The sequence below is a fragment of the Entelurus aequoreus genome, linkage group LG16 (assembly GCF_033978785.1).
Source record: "Entelurus aequoreus isolate RoL-2023_Sb linkage group LG16, RoL_Eaeq_v1.1, whole genome shotgun sequence".
NCBI lineage: Eukaryota > Metazoa > Chordata > Actinopteri > Syngnathiformes > Syngnathidae > Entelurus > Entelurus aequoreus.
Window position 1 is genome coordinate 42,042,664 of NC_084746.1, and position 14,131 is coordinate 42,056,794.

Sequence of the window (14,131 nt, forward strand, 5' to 3'; positions counted from 1 at the left end):
ATGTTAATACTTTAACATGTCAGTTAATTGTGTTATCATCTTAGTCAACGTGCCTTTGTTTGATTAGTTATCATCCTTTTTTTTCTTGCTCTGATGTAAAAAAAAAAAAAACTACTAAAATAAACAGTTTCCAGCCCAGGACCGGCACGGCTTACTGACGCTTGGACTGCTACAATAAGAAGTATAAACAATAAAAGATTGAATATTAAGAGTATATGAACCATTCCTTCTTTGTTTACTTCCATGGCCTCCTCAAAGTTTTGTAATCAATTAGAAATATCCAGCCATCCATCCATTTTCTATCGATGTCCCTCAAGCAACTAAAATGCGTCAAACATGTCAATGTGTGCACATTTTGCATATTACCCATCAGGTCTATAGTAAATGGGTTATAAGGGAGTATTTTTCAATTGTGTATGGTACTGTTATGGGTTATCAATTTAATGTATGTGGGTTTGTCTGTTGTTATCCGCCAAGATTGCTTGTATGGAGATGGAGGGCATTTCTTCTTCAATATTTTTCCATTCAGCAACATATGACGGGTTGCACCAGCCTATCACTGTTCTCATCTACGCTGCAAAATAATAATATCTGAGTCAAGGTAAACCCCATCCTCCCTTTTGTTTGGCCAGCTGTAAAGTTTTGAGACAAACTCTTGGCCTTTTACTTTGCCATGTACTGTATACCTAGATAGCATTTTGTCCCATTCATTGAATTGGTTTTGGTTAATCTCTACATCTCGAACATATCTTAAGCTAATATAAAAGCAGAAGGCCTAATTAGAGCCATTGACTAGGTTTATGCTTCACAATCTTACTAGTCGGCTACCAAAATAGTCGTTAGTTATGTTTATACAAATAAACATATGTGCTGTATATAATTCAGTTAGGACAGATGTATAAGTTAATGTTCATTTTGATATGTATAACCCTCCTATTGCTGGATTGCAATCACATGACCAAGAAGCACTTCCAGATTTCATGCAAGGGTCTAGAGTCCCATTAGGCTACTGTTTATTTACCTGCATCAGTGCAGATTTAGATAGATAGATAGAACTTTGATTCCTTCAGGAGAGTTCCCTCAGGAAAATTAAAACATTTAGGCATATTTTGAAAGTTTTTGAGGCAAATATACAAGCGATCATACAAAAAATATTTAAAACGGGATAAAATGGATATATACACTCTTAAGAAAAATATTTTTTGAAAGATTTAAACCATTCATCATCACCAAAACGTTACTGCTCGCTGCGACCTCACTTCCTTAAACACACACGGATTTAAACAAAAAAGATTGGAGTCACATCATGTCTTTACATCTGAGGGGTCCACAAATTAAGCATTAATTGGTTAAAGACCAAGTTGGACTTATTTGTGCATTGCTAAGTACCATATTTGATCCCCATAACGAGTGCAGTGCTGCTGTGATCATGACCCTAATGAGAAAAAGGATACGTTTGTTTGCAGTTGATTTCCTGCTACAAATATTAGTCTTATCTACAATTCATCGTTAAATGATTGTAACTAATAAAAAATAAATAACAAATACAGACAACATTGAGTGCCCGGAACATGAAATAAGCAAACAGAGTTTCTGCACGGCCGTTGCAATAGTGTGCACAAAAGAGCGGTGGTGTGTGGGTGCTGAGATAAGTGGTGGTGATTTTTTTTTTTTTTAAATTATTGCAAACATGTTAAAAGTACAATTTCAATGTTAATGTCCATTTATCTAAAAAAAAAAAAGAATGAAAGTTACGGCAAGCAGAAACATTTGTTATTATTGAACATTTTTCCCTGAATGCATTGAGGTTATAATGTGCGTTTTTTTTCGATTATTCAAAAACTAATAGATAATTATAAGTAGATGGCTCCAGCAGATAACAGGAAAAACACCTGACATCTCTGTACAATTATTATATACAAGGAAAATAATGTATGATATATTAAAACCGATACTATTAAACTCATGTATGACGTATTAAAACAGATATGTGAGTACTACAAGTGAAAACATGTATTAGGACATAGTGATATACAGTATATTGGTAAAAACATGTTTTGATGGTAGACACGGCGTCATGACGTGTGGTAGCCCCCCTGTAATGACATTTATTCTCCGGCAGGAGTCAGAACGCAGCTTTCGCTGGCCCACAAACAACACCTGAAAGTGTCTGAATGTTTGATTCTTCTTCTTCGACAATTTCAATAAAAAAGATAAAAACTTAAAGTCGATTTGCTCTTTTAACATTAAGTCACGAGTGGTTAGAAAAGACGATTGTGTCAAAATAAAAGCAGATTTCATTCAATTTGCAATTGAAGTGTTTTCTAAATAAATGTGCAAAAAAAACATGTGTTTTAAAAGCAGTAATACGTCTTGTTCAAGGTCTGGTTCTGATCGTGGTACGTAAGCTAGCGGGCTGCGTGACTCGCTGCAGCCCACAAGCCTGCACTGCAAGGCCGCCATGAAGCTCGACAACACAGCGGCAGCGACGAGGCCAAAACTCGTCAAATGTATGGAAAAAAGGCATTTTAAACTTACCCTGTGGTTTCGGTCCACGTTCCACACACTCCAGCACACGCCGCGGACGTTTGGGGGCTGTGCTCATGGAAGAAGTCTCTATTCTGTTCTTTATGCCCGAAGCCCCGGGGAGTCAGGTCGAAAGAGATCCGACAAAAGGAGCGCCTGGTCCGGTATGAAACTCCGCCCAGCGCCGTAGGGGGAGGACCTCCGCGGCCAAACATGAGCACAAAGGCGGAGGAAGGCAGCAAGCATGCCGGCTTCGACACAAGCCAAGCGGGCGCCACATTCGCCTTTTGAAAAAAAAAACTTTATTCTGTCATTTCAACAAGAAAACAATTAAAAGCTCGTCTTTGGCTCCGCACCGACCGACCACAGCCGTCTGACAGGACGACTTTTGCGCGGCTACCAAAGACCAGCGACCGGTTTGACGTGAGGAGAGCGGCCAGTCGTGGCGAGGAGAGCGGCCAGTCGTGGCTCCAGGTGGACCCGACAAGAGCGACCGAGAGACGGCACTCGTGAGGACCTCCTTCCCGGCGTGCAAGCCATCGAAGAGGCTGCCGGCTTCCGAGTGACATCTACCTGAATTAGATGACGGCTCCCGTCGGGCCTCACCTATCAGCTTATCAGTCCGCTGAGGCGGAACTGCCAAGTGTGGGAGTCAGTTTGAAAATGAGAGAAAGACGCAAGAGTTGTACAATTAAAACACTAAATACTAACGCTAGCTAAACTGTTTCCGTAGCGCCGCCTGCTGGCGTGGAGAATCAAACAATTTGAAAATCAAACAATACATTTATTCTAGCTGTAATGGGCCTAACAATGAAGTCAAAATCATATTCTTTAATCTCGAAATGTTATTTTGGATTGTTAAATGAGATCAATATCAATTAAACACTGTGTTTATTGTAGTGCTCCGAAAAGTTGACCAGCGGGGGGCGCCGGCAGACAACCACCGAAGAACACATGACGCGAGCCGGAAGTGCAGCGGAAGAAACAGATTAGCTTGATTAGCTTGAAGGCTATCTCCTGACATGACGTGTACACGCTGATCAGTAAGTTGTTCTTCTGCACAATTAGACAATACAGTATCTTACATTTGATTCGTGTTAAAGAGCAGATGTTACCTCAAACTATGCCTTACTTTCGGCCCACTGCAGCGCAGCTATCAGATAGCCTATAGCTATTTTTTCAGCTAACTGTTGAGACTTTTACTGGTTGTATTGTTGTTTTCAGTATTGGTCATCTGTCGTTGACGCTGAACGACCTACTTAAATGAAACTTCCAACCCGTTGTGTTGCTATGGTGACATTAAAATAGAGATTCTTAAAATATTTTTTAGAAATATTATGTCCCGCCCCCTTGTGTGCAGGTGCTTCAATCGTGTTTGCCTGATTGGGCGTGGAAGATGGCGTTGATCGAGGGTGTGGGAGACGAGGTGACGCTGTTGTTTGGGGTGATGATCGTGTTCCTGGTGCTGCTGCTGGCCTGGATCTCGACCCGCACATCAGAACCGCTGGACCACCTTTTGGACTCATCTACGAGCTCTACCCTTTCTCAGAGGACCCCCCACCAGGACGTGCCCTCAACCTCTGCTGGCGAGAGCCACACGACTGGGACTCCTCCCCTCGCCGTCTCTCCCGAGGAAGTTAAAGAGGAGGGTGAAGGAAGTAGACGGGAGGCAGCGGAGGATGTAGATGCTGGGAGAAGCGACGAGGAGTCCCAGAGGAACATGGTAGTCAGACTGAAGTTCTTGAACGACACAGAGAAAACAGCACGGGTGAAAGCTCAGGACACCATAGGATACATTAAAAGGTAAGAGATGGCTCCGCCCACTCAAGTTAACCTGGCATAGCTTTCTGCTAACTGTCCTGACTTTTGCAGGACCTACTTTGCGGGCCAAGAGCAGCAGGTGCGTCTTATCTATCAAGGCCAGCTGCTGCAGGATGACACCATCACACTGGAGTCGCTCCACTTGGCTCACAACTGTGTGTTGCACTGTCACATTTCTCCGCATGCCACACGGGCAGCGGTGGGGGCGGTGCCTGCAGACCAGGTGCAGGTGGCACTCAATGTGGGGAGTCTCATGGTCCCGCTGCTGGTTCTCATGCTGTCAGTGCTTTGGTACTGTCAGATTCAGTACCGTCAGTTCTTCACGGCACCCGCCACCGCCTCGCTGGTGGGAATCACCATTTTCCTCAGCTTGGTGGCCTTCGGCGTTTACCGCCGCTAGCTGCTGTTTGATTGGTCCGCCTCGGTGACCTCGTTGGATTCTACATACTGTCTGTTGCTGTAGAAAATGGGCGTGGCGCCAGGAAAGGGATGGATGTTTTGATTATTGTGCCTCCCGTTTACTCTGCTCGAATGTGGCGGACTAAACGGGTCAAATGAATGCATGGATGTTTGTCCACTTTTTGATGATATTAAAGCATTTATTTATCTTCACTGATTACATGCTTCATAAACACACCAGCATGTGTACACTGTATGAACATCTGGCGTGGTCATCAGCTCTGAAACGCAAACGACAACAGGTCAATGTGGTGAGGGCACCGGCAAAGACGTAATTGATGACATCGCGCTACCTGGAGCAACGTGGTGAGTTCAGGCACTTCCACGCCAACCGTTTCCAGCAGCATGATGGTTTCTGTCAGAGGAAAGTTGGAGGAAGACTTCTTATCTTCCTCTTGCTCCTCATCAACGCTGCGTCGAGACATGCTGAGTACACACACAAACACACACACACACTGAGTTATCACTTGTCAGGAGGGCTGGCTGTTAAGGGTCTCACCTGTGTCGCACCAGTTTGAGCAAGTGCTGCGTGTACATGCTAATCCAGTTGTGAATGAATAGATGCAGGGCGTCTTTGAAAGATTTGAGCTCAACCTGCAGCCAGCCGTGCAGCAGCTCGTTCTTGCTCAGGTGACTGACGCTTGACATTTGTTTCTGCAGGGATTGGATCTTCACAAGCAGAGAACGTGTCAAAAGAGTTGCTCAGACAAGAAGTGTGTCTTGCCTCACCTCTCTTTGAAAGTCTGCCAAGGTGGGCGGGGTCTCCGCCACTTCTTCCTCATCGGGCTTCAGTTTCCTTCCGTAGGTCAGGAATTCTTGCATCACCGCCCGCTTATTGCTGTTCCAGAGATGTGAGAAATTGTCCAAGCGCGCCTTTAGAAGCGCCGCCTCCTCTCTCACCTCTGGCAGATGCTGCATCACTTCCTGTTCCAGCGCCATGAGGTCGGCGTTCTCTCGCAGCGCCTCCTATAAGGGGCGGTGTTCGTTCGGTCACTGACCTTTCTCCCATCTTTCTTCTGACTCACCTGGTGGCCGCCATGGTGACTGATGGAGATCCTTGGCGGCAGGCTGGCGGCCGAGTAGACGTCATCGATGAAGGACTTTAAGAGGTCAGCAAGGTCTTCCTCCAGAGAAGGCTCAAATAAACTTCCTGTCGAATCCAGCTGCAGTGAGACCTGCAACAAGGCCCCCCCGGAGCTCTGTGCACACACACATACGGTAAGCGTGGTAAACTTGTGCATTTGGCAGGTGTGCTCGCACCTGTGGCTTCATGTTGTCTGACAGGAAGTGCAGCGAGCGCAGCAGCAGCTGTAACAGTCCATCCTGGACCAGCTGGTCGACATGATCCAGATAGGTATACCAGGGCGCGGAGGTGTCATCTGCTGCGTACAGTCGGAGGTTCTCCTGACAACAGCTGATTGTGACTCTCATCGTCCACCTGTATGCTCCTCCACATTCTTCTCCTCACCTGAGTAAGCCTGAGCACCTCCTCGCTGTCTTTTCTCAGCTGACTGTAGCTCTCCTCTGTAGCTTCGCCCCTCTGAAGAAAGTTTCCTATACGCTGCAGCAGGGGAAGCTCCACCCACCCCTGAGTGTCAGCGGTGGGGTTAGACTCTGGAGTCGTGCTGGGAAACAATGGATGTGTGTAGGTCAGCTGACCTGCGTGATCTGAGACATGGTGGCCATGTTGGCACGTGCTTCATTCACCATGGCGAAGAAAGCTGTCACACTTTCTCTCTTCTGCTCAACTAACTCGTGCACACCTGGGGGAGCACACACACACTTGTCACCTGTTGCTCATCATGTGATGTGTCATGTGACCTGTCACCTTCGCTGCTCCACTTCTGGTTTGCCAGCTCCAACAGGCTCTGCTTTAGCTCCTTCTGCTGTTCCTGGATCAGAGGAAGTTCCTCTGGCAGAGTTCCGCTCACCACCTGACTGACAGCCACTGTGAGTGTCACATGGACACTGCGAGTGCGTGCGTGTGTGTATGTGTGCATAGACCTGGTTGTAGCATGACACCATGTGACTCAGACACTGGTAACTCTTTCCGATGTCACATCTGGACTTCAATAATTGAGCAGCTTGGGGTTGTAGTTCTATGTCCCTCTCCCAGCTCACTTGCTTAATTTCGCTCAGCATCGTCTCCAACTGAACACACACACACACACACGTTAGGGTCCTCTGACTTCATGTGACATACATCATGGCAACTTGACTGACTTTGTCCCTGAAGGGAATTCCCATCATGCCTTTTGCCTGCTGTTTGATCAGAGGATGTTCCAGAATGAAAGCAGAATCCCTGTCCAGCTTGGAGCTCCAGTCCAGTCTGACCGAGTACCTGAGCTCCACAACCAGAGCTGAAATTTTCTGGAACTTTTGCATGACAAGCTCACCTGAGTCCACACATCTCAACACACACACATGTGGCATGAACACTCGTGTGTGCGTGAATGTGTGCGTGTGTGTGTTCTTACAGGTGTTGGACTGTCTGGAAGTTCTGGAGGACATTGTGAGCCCTCAGCAGGAGTTGTTGAGTCCACCTGAGGGTGATGGCCCGACTGGACCTGAACTTGGATGACACATCTGTCTTAGAAGTCTTACTTTGGATCAGTGCCTCAACCTGGTCAAGTTCTGTCATGACCATGTCCACCAGACGCACAAGCTGGGGACGCAGCTGCTCCTGGATCAGTGGGCGGTCCAGTACTTGGCCGAACATGTTCAGAATCTGAAACAATGACCCAGTCCCTCGGTTTTCAATGCGAGTGGCTGTGTGCGCGTGTATGTGTGCCACACCTTGACTGCAGACGATGACACGCAGCAGTCATCCAGGGTTCCTTTAAGGATGGACACCAGCCTGGCTTCCAGGTCCAGCACATACTCCTGGAAGGAGCAGGCCTGCAGCGGAAAGCTCTAAGCAGCACATGACAGAAGACGGAGGGGTCATCAACCTCCAGTGGCCAATCAGGAAGCCCCTCTGACGGCCACCAAATGTCACCTGATCTGTGGGCTCGCTGGCGTCGTACTGACAGTCAGATAGAAGGTGAAGCTGAAGCAGGAAGTCCTGGTACACTTCCTCCACGGCATCGGTCCACATCTTGCCACGCCCTCCTGCAAGAACCACCTGTTCCAATTGAAACTGCAGCCGAATGCTGTACACCTCCTATCGGGGGGCAGGAGGTGGGTCTAACTATGTGTCTGTGTGGGCGAAAGACAGTGCAACAGTGCATACGTGCCTGTATGCTGATCATGCGTGACAGGAAGTCATCCAGCTGAGAGAACACCAGATGTGAAGGAAACTCCCACCTGCGTGAGCCCCCAATCTGCGCGAGCGCACACAAACACACACACAATCATTTCGTCCCCTAGACTTTGCTCACGGAATGCCGCCATGGTAACAAGACTGTCATGTGATGAGCACCTGTTTTTCCAGGTGATTCCTGCACTGAATGTACTTTTCTTTAAATTTCTCCAGTGTCAACGTCACAACTTGGATATCCTCAAGAACCTTAGCAGGGTCTGCAAGAAGACCCCGCATCACCTCCTGTCCGCACAGAAACGTCCTGCTCTGCAATACAAGCTTTGTCTTTAGTCAGTGATTAAATTAGTCATTGTGTTATTGATTGGGGTAAAGTCAGTAATTAGGTCAGTGATTATGTAACATGATTGAGTCATTCAATCATTAAGTGAGCTAATTGGTCAAAGTCATTGATTAGGTCATCAATTATCAATCAATCAATGTTTATTTATATAGCCCTAAATCACAAGTGTCTCAAAGGGCTGCACAAGCCACAACGACATCCTCGGTACAGAGCCCACATACGGGCAAGGAAAAAGTCACCCCAGTGGGACGTCGGTGAATGACTATGAGAAACCTTGGAGAGGACCGCATATGTGGGTAACCCCCCCCCCCCCCCCCCCCCCCATCTAGGGGAGACCGAAAGCAATGGATGTCGAGTGGGTCTGACATAATATTGTGAAAGTCCAGTCCACAGTGGATCCAACATCAGCGAGAGTCCAGTAATTAAGTTAGTGATTGGGTCATTAAGTCTGATTAAATCAGTAATGTCATTTGTTGGGATCATTAAGTTATATATTGGGTCAATGATTGGGTCATTGAGTAAGTCACTCACGAAGTCAGCCATTGTGTCTGAGTCATTGAACAGTTTCGTGATTGGATCAAAGTCTATGATTACATGCATTGTGGGGTTTTTGAGTTATTAAGTCAGTCATTAATTAGGTCATCAATTAAGTTAGTGATTGTGTCATTAAGTCAGTGATTAACTCACTTGGTCATTAGGTCAGTGAATGGGTTTTTAAATTGAGTGATTATGTCATCGAGTCATTAATAATTGATTATGTCAGTGATTGGGTCTTTAAACTATTGATAAACTCAGTCAATATGTCATTGATTGGTTCATTAAATCCACAATTAACTCATTAAGTCTGTCTTCAAGTCATGGATTGGGTCATTCGGTGATTAAGTTGGTGACTGGGTCAATAAGTCTGATTGAATCAGTGTTTGGGTCATTGAGTCATTGATTAAGTCGGTCATTAACTTACGTAATTAATTGGGTCATATAATTATTTTTCTACACCTAAAACACTTCCTTGTGGTCTACATATAATGTAATGGTGGTTCTTTGGTCAAAATGTTGCATAGATCATGTTTTACAGACCATCTTCAAGCCACTTTCTGACCGTCTCTTCAGTATGCGCCGTTTTGTGGGGGGTATTATTTACGTGCCTCCACTTAGACTGGGTCTTTTCCCCGTCAGCCATGTTGTAGTTTTTAGTGCTTCCATATTAAGTTAGGATTACACGCTACTTTTTATGAGAAATTGCAACGGCTGAGGATGCATGTGCAAGACAGTATGCCCCACAACAAGAGGATAGAGAAAAAAACGATCTTATTGACTAGAGCTTTGGACTACAATGGTGGACTCGCGCAAAGCTCTTCGGGTAAAACTTTATCATACATGGAGAGGTCACAAATTAGGCAAATTCCTAACTACTTGTTTGGAGGAAGTATGAAGGAAGGCAAGATTGTTTTATAATTATCTTTGCAATGCCTAACGTTTGAATTCAAAATTTCGGGACTTATGAAGACCTCAAATACATAAAAACAGGCACCATTAGGTAAGAAGTTGATTTCGCACAATAGGTCACCTTTAAGTCAGGGGATTGGGTCATTAAATCTGTGATTGGGCCATTATTTAATTGATCCATTCTGTCTGTGGTGAAATCAATGTTTCGGTCGATAAGTCATTGGTTAAATCATTAATTTGGTAATTAAGTCATTGATTAAACCTGTGATTGGGTCATTACGACATGTATTAAGTCAGTGTGTGATTGTATCAATACCCTGTCTATGAAGAGGTTGCAGATCTCCTGCAGCAGCACCACAATCCAGCATGGTTTACAGTGGAAGTGTGAGTTCATCCACACCTGGTTTATCTTCTCCATGACAGCAGCCATGTTGTCTCTCAGCTGTCAATCATGCACAGAGCTGATTATGTCATACATCATGTGACCAATGTTGCACCTGCTACCTGAGAATACTCCAGAACCTCTGTTTCTTCCAGTTTTTCCTGAAGAGGTTTCAGGTTCTGGGTGGCGTCCTCAGCCTCTTGGAGTCCTAAAGAGGTCAAAAGTTATAGCTGAGCTGACATCATTTTTTTGTTGTTTTTTTTTTACCTGTCTGGACTTCTCCATAAATTTGTTTTAAGATGAAGCAGTATGCACCCTCAGCTGACTGGAGGCAAGATGCCAACTGCTGGGCTTTGCTGCTAATCATCTGATCAACAACAATGCGTCGGTGTGATATCATCAAACTATCTCTGCGCCATACTCACCTGCTGCTGGATAAGCTGCAGGTTCTTCAGCCTGCTGTTCCAGAAGTTAAACTCTTCAGATGGTTCAGGTTTGAATCCGTCCAAGAGCGCCTGAGACGGTTTCTGCTGCAGTAACTCTGACACAAGCCCCGCCCACTCAATGATGACTGACTCGCAGGCATGGAGAAGCTTGACGGCAGGTGACTTCCTGTCAGGGTAAAGAAGAAGACACTGTTGGCGGGGCTTTCTGCCTCGCTCGGTCAATGATGTAAACCACAGCTTTTCAATGTCTGAGTGCAACGTTTTTTCTATATCAGATTTAGTTATTGAGTTTTTAACAGTCCAGTTTAGCGCACTACAGATGGCTTCTTTTTGATCTCATGTTGCCCATGCCAGACCATGACAACCCATGAAACAAATGTTAAAAAAGTGCGTTACAGCTCCTTGTTGTCAGGGAGATGCTTGGGAAAAGGAAGAAAGGTCCATCCTTCCTGCCGGGCCTTCATCACCAGAGCTTCGTTCTTTAGCCGCTCCATGAAGTTCAGCGTCTCCTCGGCCGCACCAGGCGCCCACTCACCATTGTTTTCTGGGTTGCTAAGCAACGGACAGACAACCTGTGGAGACAAAGATGTTTATATATATCCTGCAGGGAGCGCTCTCTGGCACATAAGCTAGCGGACCTCCTGAGTGAGAGCGGTGATGAAGCTGAGCACGTCTTCTCCATGAAGGTCTTCAATCAGCAATGCCCTGGAGACGTTGTCCGCACTGATGACCTCCCGCTCCGTTTTCGTCACGCACACCACTTTGTTTGGCTTTTTCGGGAAGTCCAAACTCATGGACAGGCTGGAGTCTGCCTCGATCCAAAGGAAAAGGTTCACTGACTCCCTGCTGTTGAACAAACTGTTGAAGTAGAGCAGGTTCTTTTTCTCAGTCACTAACTCTCGCCATTTGTCTTCGTCCAGCTGCAAACTTTGTAAAAGGAGACGTCTCAGCAAGTCTAGACGCGTATCGTTTGCTTCCATTTTTACCCCTTTTTATTTACTTTCCTTTTTACGTGAACACACTCTTACTTTGACTTGGGAAAAGTAACATCACTGCAGCCAAGTCTTTGTCACACATAACCTGCATCATCACGTCAGCGATGTCATCACACCACATCGTAAACATCACTTGCTGGCGGTGCCTCGGTTTTCCTATAGTTGGATTTTCAACAAAAATATGTCTGTTTTCATCCATTTGTCCGGTTATTATTCTGCTAAATGATGGTGACGGTCCGTTCAAATGTAAGTGTGTGTCAGGCAAATTGTGTACACTTCCAAACAGTCTTTTTATTCAAAATGGCGGAAAAATAAGCAACCAGGGAGCCAAAGAAAGTTGCTAATTGTAGCATACCATTGTGCGGTGGCAGAGTAATGACAGTGTGACGTGTCGTGCTGCGACAATTGCATTAGAGAATGTAAACAAAATTGTTTGAGCACATGGTGGTGACTACCATTGAGGAGATGTGGTGAGGTCGTTTCCTCTGTATTTTTTTAAAGTGACAAAACGAAGGTGATTTAACGGAACGCAAATATATTTTGTGCATGACTTATCTCGTGTCCATATCACCATGTAGATCAGAGGACCTCAGGCCAATGAATCGGAAACCCCCTACTCATATCATCATCATCATCATCATAAGGGTAAATTTTGCTCTTTGAGGAAACCTTCCTTAGACTCTAACCGCATGTATCTTGAGCCAGTCTCTGCCAAGTGAGGCCAATGTGTTGTGTAAGGTTATCTCTATATCTTGATTTTGGTCATCATCTTGGTCTTCTCTGTTTACAAAAGATGTCCATTCGGTTGTTCTGATGTTCCACCGATTATCTTGTTGTCCGGCCACATGTCCTGCCCATCTGTGTTTAGATGTCTTGATGGCAATATTTATATCACTGACTTCTGTTTGCTCTGGGATCCAGATGTTAGTTCTTCTGACCTTTAGAGTGATGCAAAGCATAATTCTTTTAATCTTTTCTGTGCCACTGCCATGAGTGGAGGCCCATGTCTCACTGCCATATATCATCACAGGGAATATAAATACAGTACCTTTCTCGTAGTTGTCATACTTATCTGTGGGTTCTTAATGATCTTGTCCACATTTCGCAATGCAGCCCATCCGAGTCCCATTTTTTTATTACTGGCAGCAGATTTCCATTGTTTGTTACCATCTTACCGAGAAAGATATTGCAATCAACTTCTTCGATAATGTTTCCATCTACACCCATTAGTGCTTTGGTAGAGTAATTATTCAATATTACTTTGGTCTTTTCAAGGTGCATGTTAATTCCTTAGACTCACCGGTTTGCTTTTGAGGTGGATTTCATTCAGCGTAACATTCAGTTCTTGTGGTGTGTCCCACCAATATTATATCACCAACAAAAATCAGATGAGAAAGGTGTTGACTCCCTTTCCCTCCCAGTTTTTTAATGTTGACAATAGTATCTTGGAGACAGGCTGTAAAGGGTTTTGGAGATGCATTGTCACTTTGTCTGGCTCTTCTTTCAAGGCTGATCTTATTGTTATCTCATTGCAATCTCAATGTTTAAGTGGCACCACTATACAGGTCTTGGAGGATCGAGATGTACAGTATGCTTTGTTAACTCCTTTGTTTTCAAGTGCAACAAAAAGTAGGTAAAACTATTGAGTCAAATGCCTTTTCATAGTCGACAAACGCTAAGCAAAGTGGGATATTATATTCACCTGCTTTCTCATATAGTAGACTAACAGCCTGGATGTGGTCAATCCAACTTGTTCTCTAAGTTGGTGACTTTCTGGGGCTCTAAGCATCCATCTAAAAAAAAACATGTGAGAATACCTCATGTCACAGGTAGAAGACTGATAGGTCTATAATTTTTTATATCTGCAGTGTCTCTTTTTTCGTGGATGAGTACGACTGGTGCATTTTTCCATCCATCTGGGACTTTCTCACAAGAGAGGCACTTTTGCCTCCCCTATTCCACCAGGGATTTTAATTCAATCAATCAAAGTTGACTTATATAGCCCTTAATCACAAATCTCTTAAAGAGCTGCCCAAGTCACCACTGTCACATTAAGACAGTGGTTCTTAACCTGGGTTCGATCGAACCCTAAGGGTTTGGTGAGTCGGGCTCAGGGGTTCGACGGAGGTCAAGACACACCCGACTCATTGTGTAAATAAAAACTTCTCCCTATCGGCGTATTACGGATACGGCAACAACAGAAGTCACACTGATTTGCAGGTGTGTAATTTGTTGTGAGTTTATGCACTGTGTTGGTTTTGTTCTTTGAACAAGGTGATGTTCATGCACGGTTCATTTTGTGCACCAGTAAAAAAACATGGTAACACTTTAGTATGGGGAACATATTCACCATTAATTAGTTGCTTATTAACATGCACATTAATAACATATTGGCTCTTAACTAGTCATTATTAAGTACTTATTAATGCCTTATTCGGCATGGCCTTATTATAA

At 44.8% G+C, this 14,131-nt stretch overlaps 3 protein-coding genes across 8 annotated transcripts in view; 1 reads left to right on the plus strand and 2 right to left on the minus strand.

The window, feature by feature from the left end:
• Window positions 1-3,254, minus strand: part of ubtfl (upstream binding transcription factor, like) — a 14,305-nt gene extending 11,051 nt beyond the window's left edge. The window contains exon 1 of one of the 3 annotated variants that reach the window (XM_062022921.1): window positions 2,539-3,254. The gene's annotated coding sequence lies outside the window, so the exon portion shown is untranslated. The remainder of the gene's footprint in view (window positions 1-2,538) is intronic. The other 2 variants (XM_062022919.1, XM_062022920.1) reach the window with 2 other exon arrangements.
• tmub1 (transmembrane and ubiquitin-like domain containing 1) lies at window positions 2,443-4,959 on the plus strand. Its single transcript, XM_062022925.1, has 3 exons — window positions 2,443-3,569; window positions 3,887-4,329; window positions 4,399-4,959. Exons 2-3 carry the CDS (start codon window positions 3,923-3,925, stop codon window positions 4,745-4,747), a joined length of 756 nt encoding a protein of 251 aa, XP_061878909.1. The 5' UTR covers window positions 2,443-3,569; window positions 3,887-3,922; the 3' UTR covers window positions 4,748-4,959.
• Window positions 4,933-13,786, minus strand: LOC133631000 (dynein axonemal heavy chain 17-like). 4 transcript variants are annotated; one of them, XM_062022915.1, is made up of 23 exons: window positions 12,978-13,786; window positions 11,321-12,847; window positions 11,079-11,254; window positions 10,662-10,848; window positions 10,504-10,603; window positions 10,359-10,444; window positions 10,171-10,296; window positions 8,228-8,374; window positions 8,043-8,129; window positions 7,805-7,969; window positions 7,603-7,719; window positions 7,284-7,534; window positions 7,030-7,216; window positions 6,811-6,957; window positions 6,635-6,740; window positions 6,466-6,569; window positions 6,275-6,394; window positions 6,067-6,210; window positions 5,832-6,005; window positions 5,536-5,772; window positions 5,306-5,475; window positions 5,100-5,232; window positions 4,933-5,027 (listed from the first exon to the last, which is right to left on the minus strand). In XM_062022915.1, the coding sequence occupies exons 2-23, from the start codon at window positions 11,660-11,662 to the stop codon at window positions 5,022-5,024; spliced, it is 3,312 nt and encodes a 1,103-aa protein (XP_061878899.1). In that variant the 5' UTR covers window positions 11,663-12,847; window positions 12,978-13,786; the 3' UTR covers window positions 4,933-5,021. The 4 variants fall into 4 exon arrangements, with proteins under 4 accessions (XP_061878899.1, XP_061878900.1, XP_061878898.1 ...); XM_062022916.1 differs by having other exon boundaries at window positions 7,030-7,182; window positions 7,284-7,373; window positions 7,469-7,534; window positions 11,321-13,786; XM_062022914.1 differs by having other exon boundaries at window positions 11,321-13,786.
• Between the last annotated feature and the right edge of the window lie 345 nt (window positions 13,787-14,131).